The sequence below is a fragment of the Schistocerca serialis genome, chromosome 1 (assembly GCF_023864345.2).
Source record: "Schistocerca serialis cubense isolate TAMUIC-IGC-003099 chromosome 1, iqSchSeri2.2, whole genome shotgun sequence".
Classification (NCBI taxonomy): Eukaryota; Metazoa; Arthropoda; class Insecta; order Orthoptera; family Acrididae; genus Schistocerca; species Schistocerca serialis.
This window is the reverse complement of record NC_064638.1, coordinates 485,695,550-485,712,334: the sequence shown is the minus strand read 5'-3', so window position 1 is coordinate 485,712,334 and position 16,785 is coordinate 485,695,550. Positions and strand designations below refer to the sequence as shown.

The window sequence follows — 16,785 nt, the reverse complement described above, 5'->3', positions numbered from 1 at the left end:
CCTGTGAATTATTGCAGTGAAATCCTTGTATTTAACCCTGAATTCTCTTAAAATAACAAACAACAAGATATTCATTTACCTTTTAATTCTTCTTTAGCGGTTTTAAAGATCTGTAACTGCTACCGGGTAGTCCATGAGTGTGGTAGGAGCTGTTGTAAATGCAATACAAACCCATCAATGGACTTGTCTATTGATTTTGTTGTAGTCTCTAATCTGCCCAGCCAGTAGTTAACCATCGTTTGTATGTAATGCAGTTCATACCAAGCAGTTTAAATAGATAATCAGTCTTGTCAAACTTGGACAATAGGAACATGCACAAAAGAAACATTTTGGGAGTGTAGGATTTCATATAACAAGTGCTTTTATGATAGTAATGTTGTTAGTTCTTTCAATTTACACTCTTAAGCCATTAACTTAAAATTCTTGTGTGAGACACACAAACAAGCGGTATGAGTCTCACTGGCATAGACAAGAACACAGTGCTTTGGCTGGAACTCACAAAATTTTGAGAATCCAATATTTACATCTGGGTATTTATCTCTGAAATATGAAATATGCACATAGTCCCTTAAGATCGTGCAACCCTAGATGCTTCTACTTACATACTCTAATTTCATTTTCTTCCACAGACACATAGTCTTTTCTTCCTGACGTCACATGGCTCACATTATGATCACAGTAAAAATCATGTACATGTTGAATGTTCTTTCACAAAATGTCTTTTCTGCCTTTGAATTTTGTGTCACTAGTATACCATGTTCTACTAGTATCATGGTTTTGCTCTTCATACCATGTAATCGGAAGGGGAAAATTCTTTCATGGCTTTCCTTATACTGTAACTCCTGGGAAGTACTCTCAAAATTTGTATTTTGTCATGTGTACATTCTGTATTGTGAAATTTATCATCTTTCAGCTGACCTATTATTTGTCTTTCTTCATTTTTTTCATGCTCTTCTTTTTCCATATGTGCCACCTAAGTATGCTCCAACACTGGGGCAAAGTATTGCTTTGGTACTTTTTGTCTCAATGAAACCTCTTTTTCTTCACAGGAAATTTACCTAAAAACTGAGGACTAGTAATTTAAAAATCCAGTGCCAGATCCAATGCTATTTCATATTCACTTAAGATCTTCTCTGGAAGTACCCAGCACAGCGTAGGCAACACATGTAGGGTTGATGGATTTTGTGATATTTGCTACAAATTTTTCCACCTAGCAGTACATTAGAACACTAGTGTACTATCCACTCCTGAACATTCCTCAAAACACACAAATAAAGAAAAGATGTTATGTGGACATGTGTCCCGAAATGCTTAATTTCTATGTTAGAGCTCATTTTAGTTTCGTCAGTATGTACTGTACTTCCTCGATTCACCGCCAGTTGGCCCAATTGAAGGAAGGTAATGTTGACTTCGGTGCTTGTGTTGACATGCGACTCATTGCTCTACCGTACTAGCATCAAGCACATCAGTACGTAGCATCAACAGGTTAGTGTTCATCACGAACGTGGTTTTGCAGTCAGTGCAATGTTTACAAATGTGGAGTTGGCAGATGCCCATTTGATGTATGGATTAGCACGGGGCAATAGCCGTGGCGCGGTACATTTGTATCGAGACAGATTTCCAGAACGAAGGTGTCCCGACAGGAAGACGTTCGAAACAATTGATCGGCGTCTTAGGGAGCACGGAACATTCCAGCCTACGACTCGCAACTGGGGAAGACCTAGAACGACGAGGACACCTGCAATGGACGAGGTAATTCTTCGTGCAGTTGACGATAACCCAAATGTCAGCGTCAGAGAAGTTGTTGCTGTACAAGGTAACATTGACCACGTCACTGTATGGAGAGTGCTACGGGAGAACCAGTTTTTTCCGAACCATGTACAGCGTGTGCAGGCACTATCAGCAGCTGATTGGCCTCCACAGGTACACTTCTGCGAATGGTTCATCCAACAATGTGTCAATCCTCATTTCAGTGTAAATGTTCTCTTTATGGATGAGGCTTCATTCCAACGCGATCAAATTGTAAATTTTCACAATCAACATATGTTGGCTGACGAGAATCCGCACGCAATTGTGCAATCACGTCATCAACACAGATTTTCTGTGAACGTTTGGGCAGGCATTGTTGGTGATGTCTTGATTGGGCCCCATGTTCTTCCACCTACGCTCAATGGAGCACGTTATCATGATTTCATACGGGATAATCTACCTGTGCTGCTAGAACATGTGCCTTTACAAGTGCAACACAACATGTGGTTCATGCACGAAGAAGCTCCTGCACATTTCAGTCGAAGTGATCGTATGCTTCTCAACAACAGATTCGGTGACCGATGGATTGGTAGAGGTGGATCAATTCCATGGCCTCCACGCTCTCCTGACCTCAACCCTCTTGGCTTTCATTTATGGGGGCATCTGAAAGCTCTTGTTTACGCAACCCCGGTACCAAATCTAGAGACTCTTCGTGCTCGTATGGTGGACGGCTGTGATACAATACGCCATTCTCCAAGGCTGCATCAGCGCATCAGGGATTCCATGCGACGGAGGGTGGATGCATGTATCCTCGCTAACGGAGGAAATTTTGAACATTTCCTGTAACAAAGTGTTTGAAGTCACGCTGGTATTCTGTTGCTGTGTGTTTCCGTTCCATGATTAATGTGATTTGAAGAGAAGTAATAAAATGAGCTCTAACATGGAAAGTAAGCGTTTCCGGACACATGTCCACATAACATATTTTCTTTCGTTGTGTGTGAGGAATGTTTCCTGAAAGTTTGGCCGTACCTTTTATGTAACACCCTGTATATATATCTAAAATGATGTAACTTACCAAACGAAGGTGTTGGTGTGTTGATAGAGACAATAACAAACACAAACACACACACACACACACACAAAATTCAAGCTTTCGCAACCCACGGTTGCTTCATCAGGAAAGAGGGAAAGACGAAAGGATGTGTGTTTTAAGGGAGAGGGTAAGGAGTAGGGTAAGGAGTCATTCCAATCCCAGGAGCGGAAAGACTTACCTTAGGGGGAAAAAAGGACAGGTATACACTCGCTCACACACACATATCGATCCGCACACATACAGACACAGGCTGACATATGTAAAGACCATATATGGGGAGAGATAAAGGTGAACTAGAAAGCAACTGGAGATCTGGTGTGAAAAAAGTTGAAAAAGTGTTGGTTAAAGCTGAGCTATGTTGATCCTGTGGTGAACTTGGGTTGGTAAACAACGATGTGCGCAAAGGTTAGATGGTTGTGTTGCCTCCAAAACACATTAGTGGAGAAATTCGGGAAAATTTCGAAAAACTGCGTGTAAATGTATTAAAAGGAGTGGATTTGTGGTGGCAGATTATGAAAATGAGGCTAACAATTGTCTGACGAAGAAATAATGACGTTAAAACCTGTGGGAAGCAGCTACAAAATGATCAGTGATGTGGGAAAAATGGAAATGGAAATAAAGCAAAAGTTGTTAGAGCTAGCCAAAATGGTTGTTTAATAGGTGAAAGGATATGTTTGTGAACTGGGAACGGTTGATTTTATTGCAGCGGTAGTGTTGAACGCAGAAAAAAATTTTTGGTTATGGTTTGGAAGTAAGTTTTAGATATATTTTTCCCATGTGGAATGTTTCCCTCTATTATATATATATGTAGACCCACACTTACTGAAATTTTTTAGCTTCGTGATACAGGTCATGATGCCTTTGGAGTGCCATCTTGATATTTACCAAGTTTATAGTAGCATTCTGGACTAGATCAGAGGTTAAGATCAATGACTTTGAATGTGAAAATTCTTAGAAACCCACAAAGTTGCATATCAGTGTAAAGCTCTACTCATTAGCTTTTCAGTGGTACAAGATTCATTGTTGTATCTGTATTGGAATCATATTTAGTAATTTATGTTGAGACAGTTGCATGTAAATTTCACACAATTTTCGAACTTTGTAGACCTGTAACTTTCTTCATAATTGTCATATACCTCAGCAAATTGGTAGTTTTCCATGTCTTATCTGAATCATGCAATGCATCAAATTTGAAATAAACATGAGAAGCTTGCGTTGAGTGCTGTGTTGAATTCATATGGTGTATTTTTTTACATGATGATATATAGGGTACAAAATGTGCGACTGAATGAATTTAGAAGTGTAAATGCTTAATATTACTGTTGTTTTTGTATGTACCTTTTTTTAAATTAAAAAGGAAGTTTTTTTTGGAACGCTTTATTTTGCTATAGGTTTTATGCATTAGCATCAGCAGCAGCACTGCTGAAATATGTGGAGTATATGCAGAATATGATATTTGCTGCTAGATCACTGAAGATTGAGTACCAAGGATCTAAAGACACCACACAGATAGGTATTTTTATGAATAAAACGGTACTAATTTCGATCATCAATATTTTTTGTATGTTATCAGCCAGCCACATATCCCTGTGTAATAGTTTAGCATTCTGACTTATTATTAATGTTTTCTTAGAGAGTCAAAGAACATGTGTTCAAATTAATGGCATCTTAAAGGATGTGACACGATGTGATTACTAGTATAACACTCAATAGTTTCTGAGATTCTGCTATGTGGAATTTTTCAGGAATGGGAACCTTGCAGTTGGCAGCAAATTACTAGATTGTTACTTGTGCTATGTTGTCAATGTATCTTTACAACTTGTACATGTACATTGCTCACAGTGTTTACACTTTGACCAACATACTGAAGACAGAAATATTTAATGATTGTACTGGTGGTTCTTTCCAATTTAAGTTCCTCATTATTGTAATTCCTAGGTATTTAGTTGAATTTACAGCCTTTAGACTTGTTTGATTTATTGTGTAACTGAAGTTAATGGATTCCTTTTTGCACTCATGTTGATGACCTCACTCTTTTCATTTTTTAGGGTCGATTGCTAATTTTCACACCTTACAAATACTTTTTCTAAATCATTTTGCAATTTGTTTTGATCTTCTGATGACTTCAGTAGATGATAAATGACAGCATCATTTGCTAACAACCTATGATGGCTGCTTGGATTGTCTCCTCAATCATTTGTATAGATAGGAAAGAAGAAGGCCTATGGGTCATTCCATGTCAATTCAACCAATTTGAGAAAATGTTCCAGCTGATAGCCTCAGATTTGGCTGAAATTTGGCACACCAATGCTACCAAGTGTGGAACACTCATGTACAAAATTTTTAGTTCCCCTGCCAATTAGCTCCAGAATTATGGCATGTGAAAGAAGGTGGCGTTACCCGGAAATTGCAACTCGCATCTGGCAATCTGTCTTCAGACCGAACTTCAGGTCTTAATAACTTTGGAACTATTTCGCACAGTCCAGCGAAATTTTTACAACCCAGTAACATCCACTTAGAGAACACACTCGATGAATCAAAATGCCAACAACATATTTCTGAGGGAAAATAAAAAATTCCAAAATGTGATTAAAAAAATGTAATACGTTAAAAGGTACATAATGTAGGTGCCAAATATAATTCACTCAAAAAGGGTATAAATTTTTTTGTGGTAAGCTTAATGTAGCCCTAACACACACAGAACTCATCTTGCCCATATCAGTCATACAAACAGAATTACATGCACACAAAAATACAAAAATTTGAAAAATTACCTGAAAAATATGGATTTCTGAAGTGTGGTAGCACAAAAGGGACAAGTGGTATCCAAGCCCAATTTCAAACACTGCATAAGTAGACCATAATATAATATGTGGCAAAATTTCAACTTGTTATTGCAAGCCATTTGTGTACAATAAAAGTTGACAGATGTATTTGTTTACATTTCTTTTAACACGATTTAGCAAGTAATAGTGATAATGCAGACAGCGTGTTTCAGATAAAACTGCAGCAATTGTTGGGAACCATTAGAATGAGTCATTGTTTGGCAGAAACAACAAAGGACACAAGCAACAATTACAGGTTACTCATGTTTTTAAGATTCTAGTTCAGACTGGTCAGTACTGTTGTGGAAAGTCAGTATGGAGGCAGAAGAGTGTACTAGTGGTGCTTTTGTTCAAACAAGTTACAGTATTGGTAGAGCACAAGCATCTGAATGTCATAAAACAACATATGGAACAAAATGTGGCATTCACTTTGTACTGTATCATCTGGATGAATCGAACCAAGATTTGTTGCTATGGAGATCTGGGATACACCCTGTGGGCACAAGAAGTACAGTTCCAGGAAACTTTAGTGTTTGTTACCATTATATGAAAGTGTTTCTGGATAAGTATTCTTTCCTACAAAGAAGTTGTTTTGATCCATTTCGTTTTCATAAGAAGACAGTGAAGTGTAGCCTCAGAGAAATTGATATAAAATCGGTATTGAAAGTGAATCAGTGCATGGGACTTAACATGAAACCAGGACAAAAGTTATGTTCCAGGTATGTTACACTGCTAAAAAATGAAGAATATTCTGATAATTTACATGACAGTGATGAAGAGTATCAGCCAGCTACAACCATAGCAGATGAGCAATTATATACTTCAGTGACTGCTCTTGGTTTGTCTTGCATGAAGACACACAAAGTTGGGAAAAGAGACAGGCCCAGATATGGTAGAAGAAAACTACAAGAAGCTCAAATGGAATTAAAACAAAATATCGCTGTCACACTAATGGTGGAAGAGGATGAACTATCTGCTTCAAACGAACAGAAATCATGCCAGAAATGCTCTGATTTGGACAAAATTGTGCATGATCTGAAAGAAAGATCTGAAAGAAAAATGTGCCATATCCACATGCCAGAAAAAAGTAGCTATTCTTACCCTTGCACCTTCCAGCTGGTCTATTGACTACACTGCAAAGGAATTCAATGTTTCTACATATATGGTAAAGCAAGCTAGGAAAATAAGAGCAACCCAAGGAGTGCTTCCACAACTTCAGCAGGCTCAGGGTAAGCAATTGAGTTCAGAAATAAAGGTGCTAGTGTCGGAGATTTATGAAAATAATGACTACAGCCAAATAATGTCTGGAAAAAAAGACTATGTAATGGTGAAAATGGGAAATGTACATGTACAGATGGAAAAAAGACTGTTGCTATGCAACATATCAGAACTATATGTAGAATTCAAGGAAAAGTATCCCAATACCAAAGTAGGTTTATCATCTTTTTTCAATCTTTGGCCAAAATGTGTTGTGCCTGTAAGTGCAAGGGGCACCCACAATGTTTGTGTATGTGAGACCCATCGAAATGCTAAGCTGATGTTTGCTGCTATAAAGGATTCTGGTCCGGAGTACAAAGGTGCAATGAAGCTGCTAGTGTGTGACATCAGTTCCTACCAGTACATGATACACAGGTGTGAAAAGTGTCCTGGTAAGGCAAATCTTGCAGAACACATGAATAACAAACCGTATTGTGAACTCCTTATGGATGACGATGAACTTGCTTCTTATAAACAATAGACACACATGGATCGCACAAGTCTTGAAACAAAGCAAAGTACAGTGGAAGATTTTGTTGAAATGTGTTGTCAAAAAACGGACAAGCTGACCACACACAGCTTTACAGCAACAGCACAATCGGCTTATCTCCAATTTTTTAAGGATAATTTGAAACAAGATGAAATTATAGTAATACTAAACTTTTCTGAAAATTATGCATTTATAGTTCAAGATGCCATCCAAGGATATCATTGGGATAACAGTCGAGCAACTCTCCAGCCATTTGCGATTTACTATAGAGGTGAATCAGGTGATGTGTCTGTCATGAGCCTGTGCGTTTTTAGTGACTGTTTAATTCATGATGCCATTGCAGTTCATGCCCACATTTGCACTGTCATGGCGTATGTGAAAAACAAGCTGCCCCACATACATTTTGCGAAATACGTGGGGCAGCTAGTCAGTACAAAAACTGTAAAAATCTCAAAAATTTATGCATGCATTACCATGATTTTCGGATTCACGCAGAATGGAATTTTTTCGCAACAATTCAGGGTAAAAATGTATGTGATGGTATTGGTGCTACCATTAAGCGCATGGCATCATGAGCTAGTCTGCAGCATCCTACAGAAGTTCACATTCTAGCACCTCTTCAATTATTCTATGTTTCAAAAGATAAATCAGTCAAAGAGTTGCTAAAAAGCAGACTAGAACGTGTTAAAACTGTTGTAGGCACAAGGTGCCATCATCACTTCTCTCCAGCGGACTCTGACAATGTGTAGATGAGCAGGCTGTCCAGTTATAACTATAGGTTCATGCACAACATGTGTCTTCACAGTGTGTCTGACTCAGGATTCAGAAGAAAAAGCAGGAACGTACAACCAGGTTGCTATGTTATTGCTGTTTATGGTGACAAATGGTACTTAGGATGTGTTGCAGAGTGCTGTGAAGCAGAAGGTGATGTATTTGTGAACTTCATGGCACCAGCAGGACCAGCAAGGTCATTTCATTGGCCACGTTTGGCAGACAGGAGTTGGATTCCTTTTGAACATAGTCTTGTGACAGTTCCAGTTCCTACCACAGTGTCAGGAAGACAGTACAATTTGCCACTCAATGTACAGAGTACAGTAGCTAAAGTGTGGGAGAACTTCTGTACGAAGCACGATCGACTGGTTTTTAGCAGTTAAGGTGGAGTAAACATTAATGATAGGTTGTGTTAATCTGTCTATATGTTGTTGCTTAGTGATTAAACAGTTGTGGGAGAGGATAAGAAGAGGCAGAACAGTTTATGATATGTTTTTACAAAATTGTGTTGTGGAACAATGGCCACATCACCAAATACATCTGTGAACTTCCACTGTACACAAATGTCGTGCAATAACTTGCTGAAATTTTGAGATATATATCATTATGGTCTACTTATGCAGTGTAAGAAATTTGGCTTGGATACCACTTGTCCCTTTTGTGCTACCACACTTCAAAAATCCATGTTTTTCAGGTAATTTTTCAAATTTTGTGCCGGCCGATGGGGCCGTGCAGTTCTAGGCGCTTCAGTCTGGAACCGTGTGACCGCTACAGTCGCAGGTTCGAATCCTGCCTCAGGCATGGACGTGTGTGATGTCCTTACGTTAGTTAGGTTTAAGTAGTTCTAAGTTCTAGGGGACTGATGACCTCAGAAGTTAAGTCCCATAGTGCTCAGAGCCATTTGATTTTTCAAATTTTTGTATTTTCGTGTGCATGTAACTTAGTTTTTGTGACTGATATGGGCACGATGAGTTCTGTGTGTGTTTAGGCCACATTAAGCTTACCACAAAAAATTTATACTCTTTTTGAATGAATTATATTTGGCACAGAGGGCACCTACAATATGTTCCTTTTAACGTATTACATTTTTTATCACATTTTGGAATTTTTTGTTTTCCCTCAGAAATAAGTTGTTGGAGTTTTGATTCATGGAGTGTGTTCTCTAAATGGATGTTACTGGGTTGTAAAAATTTCACTGGACTGTGTGGAATAGTTCCAAAGTTATTAAGACCTGAAGTTGGGTCTAAAGATAGATTGCCAGATGCAGGTTGCAATTTCTGGGTCACGCCACCTTCCTTCACAAGTCATAATTCTGGAACTAATTGGCAGGGGAAACTAATACTTTGTACACGAGTGTTCCACACATGGTAGAATTAGTGTACTGAATTTCAGTCAAATATGAGACTATGAGCTGGAGCCTCTGGTTGAACTGACATGGAATGACCCCTATAACACTACCTTGGGTATGCCGGAAATCACTTCTCTTTTACTCAATGACTTTCCATCAGTTACTACAAACTGTCACCTCTCTGACAGGAAATTGCAAATGCAGTCACATAACTGAGATGATATATTCTTAATGCAAAATACAAATTTGCTCAGACATGGGTATTTCTTATTTAATGCCTTACAGACTCAATGAATAGCATGCACAATTCGGGTCGCATGTATTAAGATACAGAACATAGACTTGAGATTGGAGAATGCAAATAATGTGTAAGAAATTTGATTGCTCATTTGATTTCTGGTGCTTTTTGTTGATTTATAGGTGAAGGCATAATTTTCTAAAAGCTTTCTTATCAGACCCAGTCTTTCCATTATTCTTCTTCAGGTATGATTTTATAATGGGGTTGTTGAACTTGGAGAGAGGAATACCATGTGCTAGAAATTCTGCCACTCTTTCACAAAAAAATTAATTTCTCCTTTTTGAAGTCTGAAGATGTCATTGCCTCCAGTCTCACCTTGTTGCAATTCCATATTGGGGAATAATGCTACATACATAGTATTTTCGATGAAACCACACGTTTCCTGTCCCCCACCACCACCCAGATCATTAGGGTTATATAAACCCCAATAGAAAAAAACCACTATCTCAAGGTGTTCCATTTGCCAATGAGACATATGGCTGTTGATGCTGAACGATTTCTGGTGGGCAACTGCTGGGGCACCTGTATGTCTGCTGTATAAGGCTTTCTGAGGTAAGTGGGGTTCTGTCTGGATGGACTGTTGTTTCTCTAGATGCTAAGTGGAGCCATTGGACTTCTCATCCAAGTGGAATGTGTGTACTGCTGCTGGGTACTGACATCCAACCCAGCAAAATGGCTAGTGTAGCCAGCTCTGAGGCTCTCTCTGTCTGGAGTAGAGACTAAAGTATCTACCTTGAAGAGTGGAAGATAAAATAGCATACAACAAAGCCAGTTCAACAATATCTATAAAGCAAAGCTAATTTCCACTTTCGGTACTTCATTCGCTTCAGCTCTCAAAAGGCCCATTCAGAATGCCCACACCTTTATACAAGCGGAAGTTAATTCTGCTTGCACTGACATCTCTATTTGTATGTACAGCTGCAACAGTGCTGTTATTACAAAATCTGTAGCTCCCCCCAGAATATCAAGAAAGGCCACAGTTGCCAATATTATAGAGCATCTGCACCTCAACAGGCAGACTCCAATAAACAGACCAGTAATGCTGCCACCACTGCCACAAATGTTCCTCTGTAGTGGTAAAAGGAAATCCTCCTAGAATATTTTAATTTGATATGGCAGAATACTCTCTTTCAAATTCTAAAGGTGGCAGGGGTAAAATACAGGGAGCGAAAGGCTATTTACAATTTGTACGGAAACCAGATGGCAGTTATAAGAGTCGAGGGGCATGAAAGGGAAGCAGTGGTTGGGAAGGGAGTAAGACAGGGTTGTAGCCTCTCCCCGATGTTGTTCAATCTGTATATTGAGCAAGCAGTAAAGGAAACAAAAGAAAAATTCGGAGTAGGTATTAAAATTCATGGAGAAGAAATAAAAACTTTGAGGTTCGCCGATGACATTGTAATTCTGTCAGAGACAGCAAAGGACTTGGAAGAGCAGTTGAATGGAATGGACAGTGTCTTGAAAGGAGGATATAAGATGAACATCAACAAAAGCAAAACAAGGATAATGGAATGTAGTCTAATTAAGTCGGGTGATGCTGAGGGAATTAGATTAGGAAATGAGGCACTTAAAGTAGTAAAGGAGTTTTGCTATTTGGGGAGCAAAATAACTGATGATGGTCGAAGTAGAGAGGATATAAAATGTAGGCTGGCAATGGCAAGGAAAGCGTTTCTGAAGAAGAGAAATTTGTTTACATCCAGTATTGATTTAAGTGTCAGGAAGTCATTTCTGAAAGTATTCGTATGGAGTGTAGCCATGTATGGAAGTGAAACATGGACGATAAATAGTTTGGACAAGAAGAGAATAGAAGCTTTCGAAATGTGGTGCTACAGAAGAATGCTGAAGATTAGATGGGTAGATCACATAACTAATGAGGAAGTATTGAATAGGATTGGGGAGAAGAGAAGTTTGTGGCACAACTTGACCAGAAGAAGGGATCGGTTGGTGGGACATGTTCTGAGGCATCAAGGGATCACCAATTTAGTATTGGAGGGTAGCGTGGAGGGTAGAAATCGTAGAGGGAGACCAAGAGATGAATACACTAAGCAGATTCAGAAGGATGTAGGTTGCAGTAGGTACTGGGAGATGAAGAAGCTTGCACAGGATAGAGTAGCATGGAGAGCTGCATCAAACCAGTCTCAGGACTGAAGACCACAACAACAACATGGCAGACATGACAGTTTCTCAACTCATGGAGGGAGGCAACTTTGACACCTCTCCTCATAGCGGGAAAGAGCCAAATGTGTCCCAGTGGTTACTGAAGCATCATCTTAATGAGCTGTAAAGGAAAAACATTGGAGTGAGTGGTCAACTGTCATTTGGTCTGGATATTAGAGACCAAGCAGCTCCTTATATGCTCTCAGTGTGGAACAGGTGATGTTGATCCACTGTTGACAATCTGACCCTACATAAACAGCACTGTGTAGTGATATTTTTTTGACATCAGTAAGGTGTACTACACTATTTGGAGGTACAGTCTTTCAGGACAGCTCCACCAGTGGGGCTTTCATGGTCACCTCCTGATATTCATTCAGCCTTCCTATCTAAATGCTTTTTGGGTACTGAGTGACTTTCCGTCAAATAGTTTTGAGTAGAAGAATGATTTTTCCCAGGCCAGTGTTTTAATTTTACTCTCTATGCATAGCCATAAATAGTATAGTGTGTAGGGTAAGGAGTATGGTGCAATGCTCCTTATTTGTGGACGATTTGTCAATTCTCTGTTCCTCCTCCAACCCTACAACTACAGCTCATAAGTTACAAACTACAGCTAAGAGATTTGAGGAGTGAGCTTCAAAGACAAGTTTTCAATATTCTGCAGGTAAGATGTGCATTTGTTGATTTTAATTATTACCTCTCTTGTGTGTGAGGAACACCATTCCACATTTTAAAGACTTGGTGAGATTTCTGGGCCTATTTTTTTATTCAAAATTGTTGTGGATACTACACTTCCAGAAAGCACTGAATATCTTAATGTGCCTTAGCCACAGGTCTTGGGGAGTGGACAGGTCACATCTGCTCCAGTTTTAAAGGGCTTTCAAGAGATCACATTTCAACTGAGAGTGCATAGTGTATGCATCAGCAAGACCTTCTTACCTGAAGATCATTGATGCTATCCATCATGAGGAGATCAGGCTAACCATGGGTGCTTACACAACCAGCCCCATACACAGTCTCTGTGCTGAGATTGGGGAACCATCACTAACCTCCAGTGGAGCACCTCCAGATGTGCCAGGCTTAAAAGTCCCTCACTGTTCCCTTCTCACCAGCTATGGAACACCTTTTCTTAAACTGTCCATGAGCAACAAGGCCATTTGGGAACAACATGAAGCATAGGTTGGCATCATTTGATGTGGGATAATTCCAAACCCAAATCCAGAGTTGGCACTGTCTGTTATTACAGAGTAATTTTGGATTTAGTGCAATACAGGAGAGGCTCATGCTCCTGTGTTTTTAATACAGTATTTTATGACATTTTAAATGAGTGCCATAAGTATATAGTTGTATTCTCAGATGGATCTAAAGATAAGGATTCCCTTAACTACTCTAATGTTTCCCCTGATCATGTCATCAAGACCCCGTTACCTCAACACTTCATTGTGTTCAACCCTGAGTTATATGTGATCTTGAGGGCTTTGGAGCAGATGGAATGTGCTGCAGCTGCTAAATTACTAATCTGATGCAATTCCTTGAGTGCCCTTAACCCTCTACAACACTTGTACCCAACAGATAAAGTAGGTGTAACTATCCAGAATGCTCTTCTCCACCTACAAAGGCTGGGGAAGGAGATATCTTTTTTTCTGCTTACCAGGGTACATAGTTATTAATGGAAACAAAATGGTAGATGTAGCAGCCAAGGAGATGTTTCATGATATTCAGATAGTTCAATGCACCATACCCCTACAGGATCTTACCTCATTGTTGAGTTATATTGTCATTTAAAGATGCAAAGATGAGTGGGTGGAAATCATACACAATAAGCTGCATCTAGTAAAGTCAACAGCTCAGCCATGTCGTATCTCGTTCCAATCATGCAGACAGGATGAAGTCCTTCCTACTCATCTTCTCATAGGACACAGCCCCATGTTGCTTGGATTCTTGCTGTGGAGGGAGGACCCTCCAATGTTCGGTCGTTGTGGTGTGCAGATCACAAAGTGTGCTACAGTTTAATTGACTGTGTTTTATGTTCAGACAAGAGGGCATCAAGTAATCTACCTACAGATTTGCCCTCTGTTTTAACTGACAAAGACAATGATGTGATATGGCTTTTGAGGTTCCATAAAATATTCAACCTTTTTCCTAAAATTTTAGGGAGAAATTTTTTACATATTATGCGTATGGCTCGCTCGTCTACATTTTCTGCGTTATCAGCCAGCCACATATTCCTGTGTAAATTATTTTAGCTTTCCTCTTGTATTACTTACAATTTAATTGACAATTTTAGAACATCTGACCTTTGTGCAATTGTGCGGGTGACCGTGTGAGGTTGGGAGTGCAATTTTGTGTCAGATGACCTCTTACTTCTTTTATAACATTTTTTATATTCTAAACACATTTGTTTTTACTAATTTTCATAAAGGTACCTCTAAACTATACCCCCTCCCCCAAACACACACACTTAAACACATAGTTCCTTATTCTTGGTGTGGTTTTCACTTTTCACTTGCTGCTGAGAATGATTTTGTGCTCCTTTTCATCAGTTGTGATTGAATCATAGTCTCAGCACAGAAATTTATCAACTGCAAGAAAATGTAGCAAATTTATGGAGCACAAGAACCACGTGGTCTAAGCTGAATGTAAACAGTGAGATTCTTAGTTATAGAAATTTTACTAATAGTATAAAAATGTGCCAGAGCTGTAAAACTAGTATTGGGTATGACAATCAGAAAAGCATTTCATATTGTATCATTAACAATGTGACAGAAAAATATAAGATAAAATTGGATAACAGGGTGAAAATGTGCAAAAGTATACCTTCATCACCTGCAGAAAATGTTCACTGCATGGAGGATGACACAAACGAATGTTTCTGCAAAAGAACAACTATCAAAGGAATCGTGAGTGTAAAATGTAAAATAATGTTTCACCTTAGCTGTGCAAAAGCAAACCAAAGAAAAAATGCTGCTGAGTTCAAAGTTTTTGCATCCCAAAACTAAGCCTACAAGAAAGAAGCAAAGAAGAAATCATTTCTGTACTAACTAAAGATGTACAAATGTGGCAAGACAAATACAGAAAGTTACAACTGTCAAAAATGCACACTATTCACCAGGAAAGTGCAACAAATTATACTGTAATTTCAGCAGACAAGATGAACTGTATTGTTACTAATATCAAAAATAGTTCTGGTTAGGTAAACAGTTCAGACGTACAGTGATGAGGGAAAAGAAAACAGGTTGCCTTAATTGATACTATGAAACATATTGAGCTTCAAAATTAACACAAGAAAAAGGACATACGAAAATGCAACTCTCCAGTTTTCAATGAAGATGCACAAGTATCTCCCTGAGATTCTAAGTCATAACACTGTACAGCCCGTATATGTCAAGATACAAAAAAGTGACATGAGATTTATTAGTCTTTGCTGACAGTCATGGTCATGGGGCTGCTACTTGGATCAGTGACATAAAAGCTGGAAAAACAACAGCCTTTGTTAAGCCTGGTGCTCCAATGTCTGAAATAGGAAAATGATCCATCTGCCTGAAGTCAGCAGTTTAACTCATAATGATTTTATTGTGTTATTTGGAGGAGCAAATGATGTATTTAAAAATAAACCTTAACAGCCACTAACAAATTAAAAAAGTGTTTAGGGCATGTGACTCACACAAATTGTCTGTCGATGACTATTCCACACTGATACAAGCTACTACCTTCATGGTTGTATGTAAACAAAGAGATAAGTACTGCAAACGTTCTTCTCGAAAATGTGCACACAATATGAAAATGTAGAAACTATTGACCACAGTGGTATAGGACATATATTTCACACTACATATGGACTATACTTAAATGGCCTAGGGAATCAGTTGGTGGTGGTAAAAATAAGATGTGCCATCAACAAATCGGAGATATGACATACAGTATCAATGAAAACAGATTCATATCCACATCTTCTCCGTTCACCAAAACATCAGTCATCTCCCTCTTATACACAAATGGTCCACAGTTCATTGGAAGAAAAGGTTCGAACTCCAACAACTCAGAAGAAGATTCCAGGCTCCCAAATACATGGACAAATCCTTAACAAGCAAAAATGAGGTTAGTGGTGTAACTCTAATATTAATATAAAAATCAGTACTGATAATCAAATAAATTGCAGCAATAAAGGTCTTATTGTTTGCAATCAAAATATTCAGTCAATAACAAACAAAATATAGATGTAGAGATTTTACTAACTTCAGAACTCCACTTTATATGTTCTGTGCATTACAGAGCACTGGCTAAACATTGATAAAATTGTCTCTTTTTTTCTATATCAACTTATTTATATAGAACCAGTTATAAATATGGAGGCACTGTAATTTTCATCTCTATGGTCTAAAATATAAATTTATTAATACGTTTCAGCATCTCATTGTGGAAAGGGACTTTGAGCTGGCACTCATTGAAGTCACTGAGGCAAATACATTTGTAGCATGTATTTATTGCTTCCAAAATGGAAATTTTAAGTCATTCCTAAATAAGCTTAAATATTTAATAAATAGGCCAAGAAAGCAACATGACATTTGGGGGCTTCAACATTGATTTTCTTGGAACCAGCACATGTAAAGAGCTACTTCTCAACTTCACAGATACTTTCTACTTGAAATAGATGATAACAACCTCAAGAAGAATTACAAAAACTACTTCCCCTGCTCTTATCAGATATTTGTGAATACAAACTGCACTGCAAAATGTTTCACCTTAGCTGTCAAAAGCAGACCGAAGAAAAACTGCTGCTGTGTTTAAAGTATTGCATGCCCT

At 38.5% G+C, this 16,785-nt stretch overlaps 1 protein-coding gene across 1 annotated transcript in view; it reads left to right on the top strand.

The window, feature by feature from the left end:
- The window catches only part of LOC126484459 (mutS protein homolog 4-like), a 302,928-nt gene that overhangs the window by 44,170 nt on the left and 241,973 nt on the right, over positions 1-16,785 (top strand). Inside the window, exon 5 of the mRNA XM_050108020.1 lies at positions 4,234-4,355. Within this exon, the coding sequence (XP_049963977.1) occupies positions 4,234-4,355 (122 nt within the window). The remainder of the gene's footprint in view (positions 1-4,233; positions 4,356-16,785) is intronic.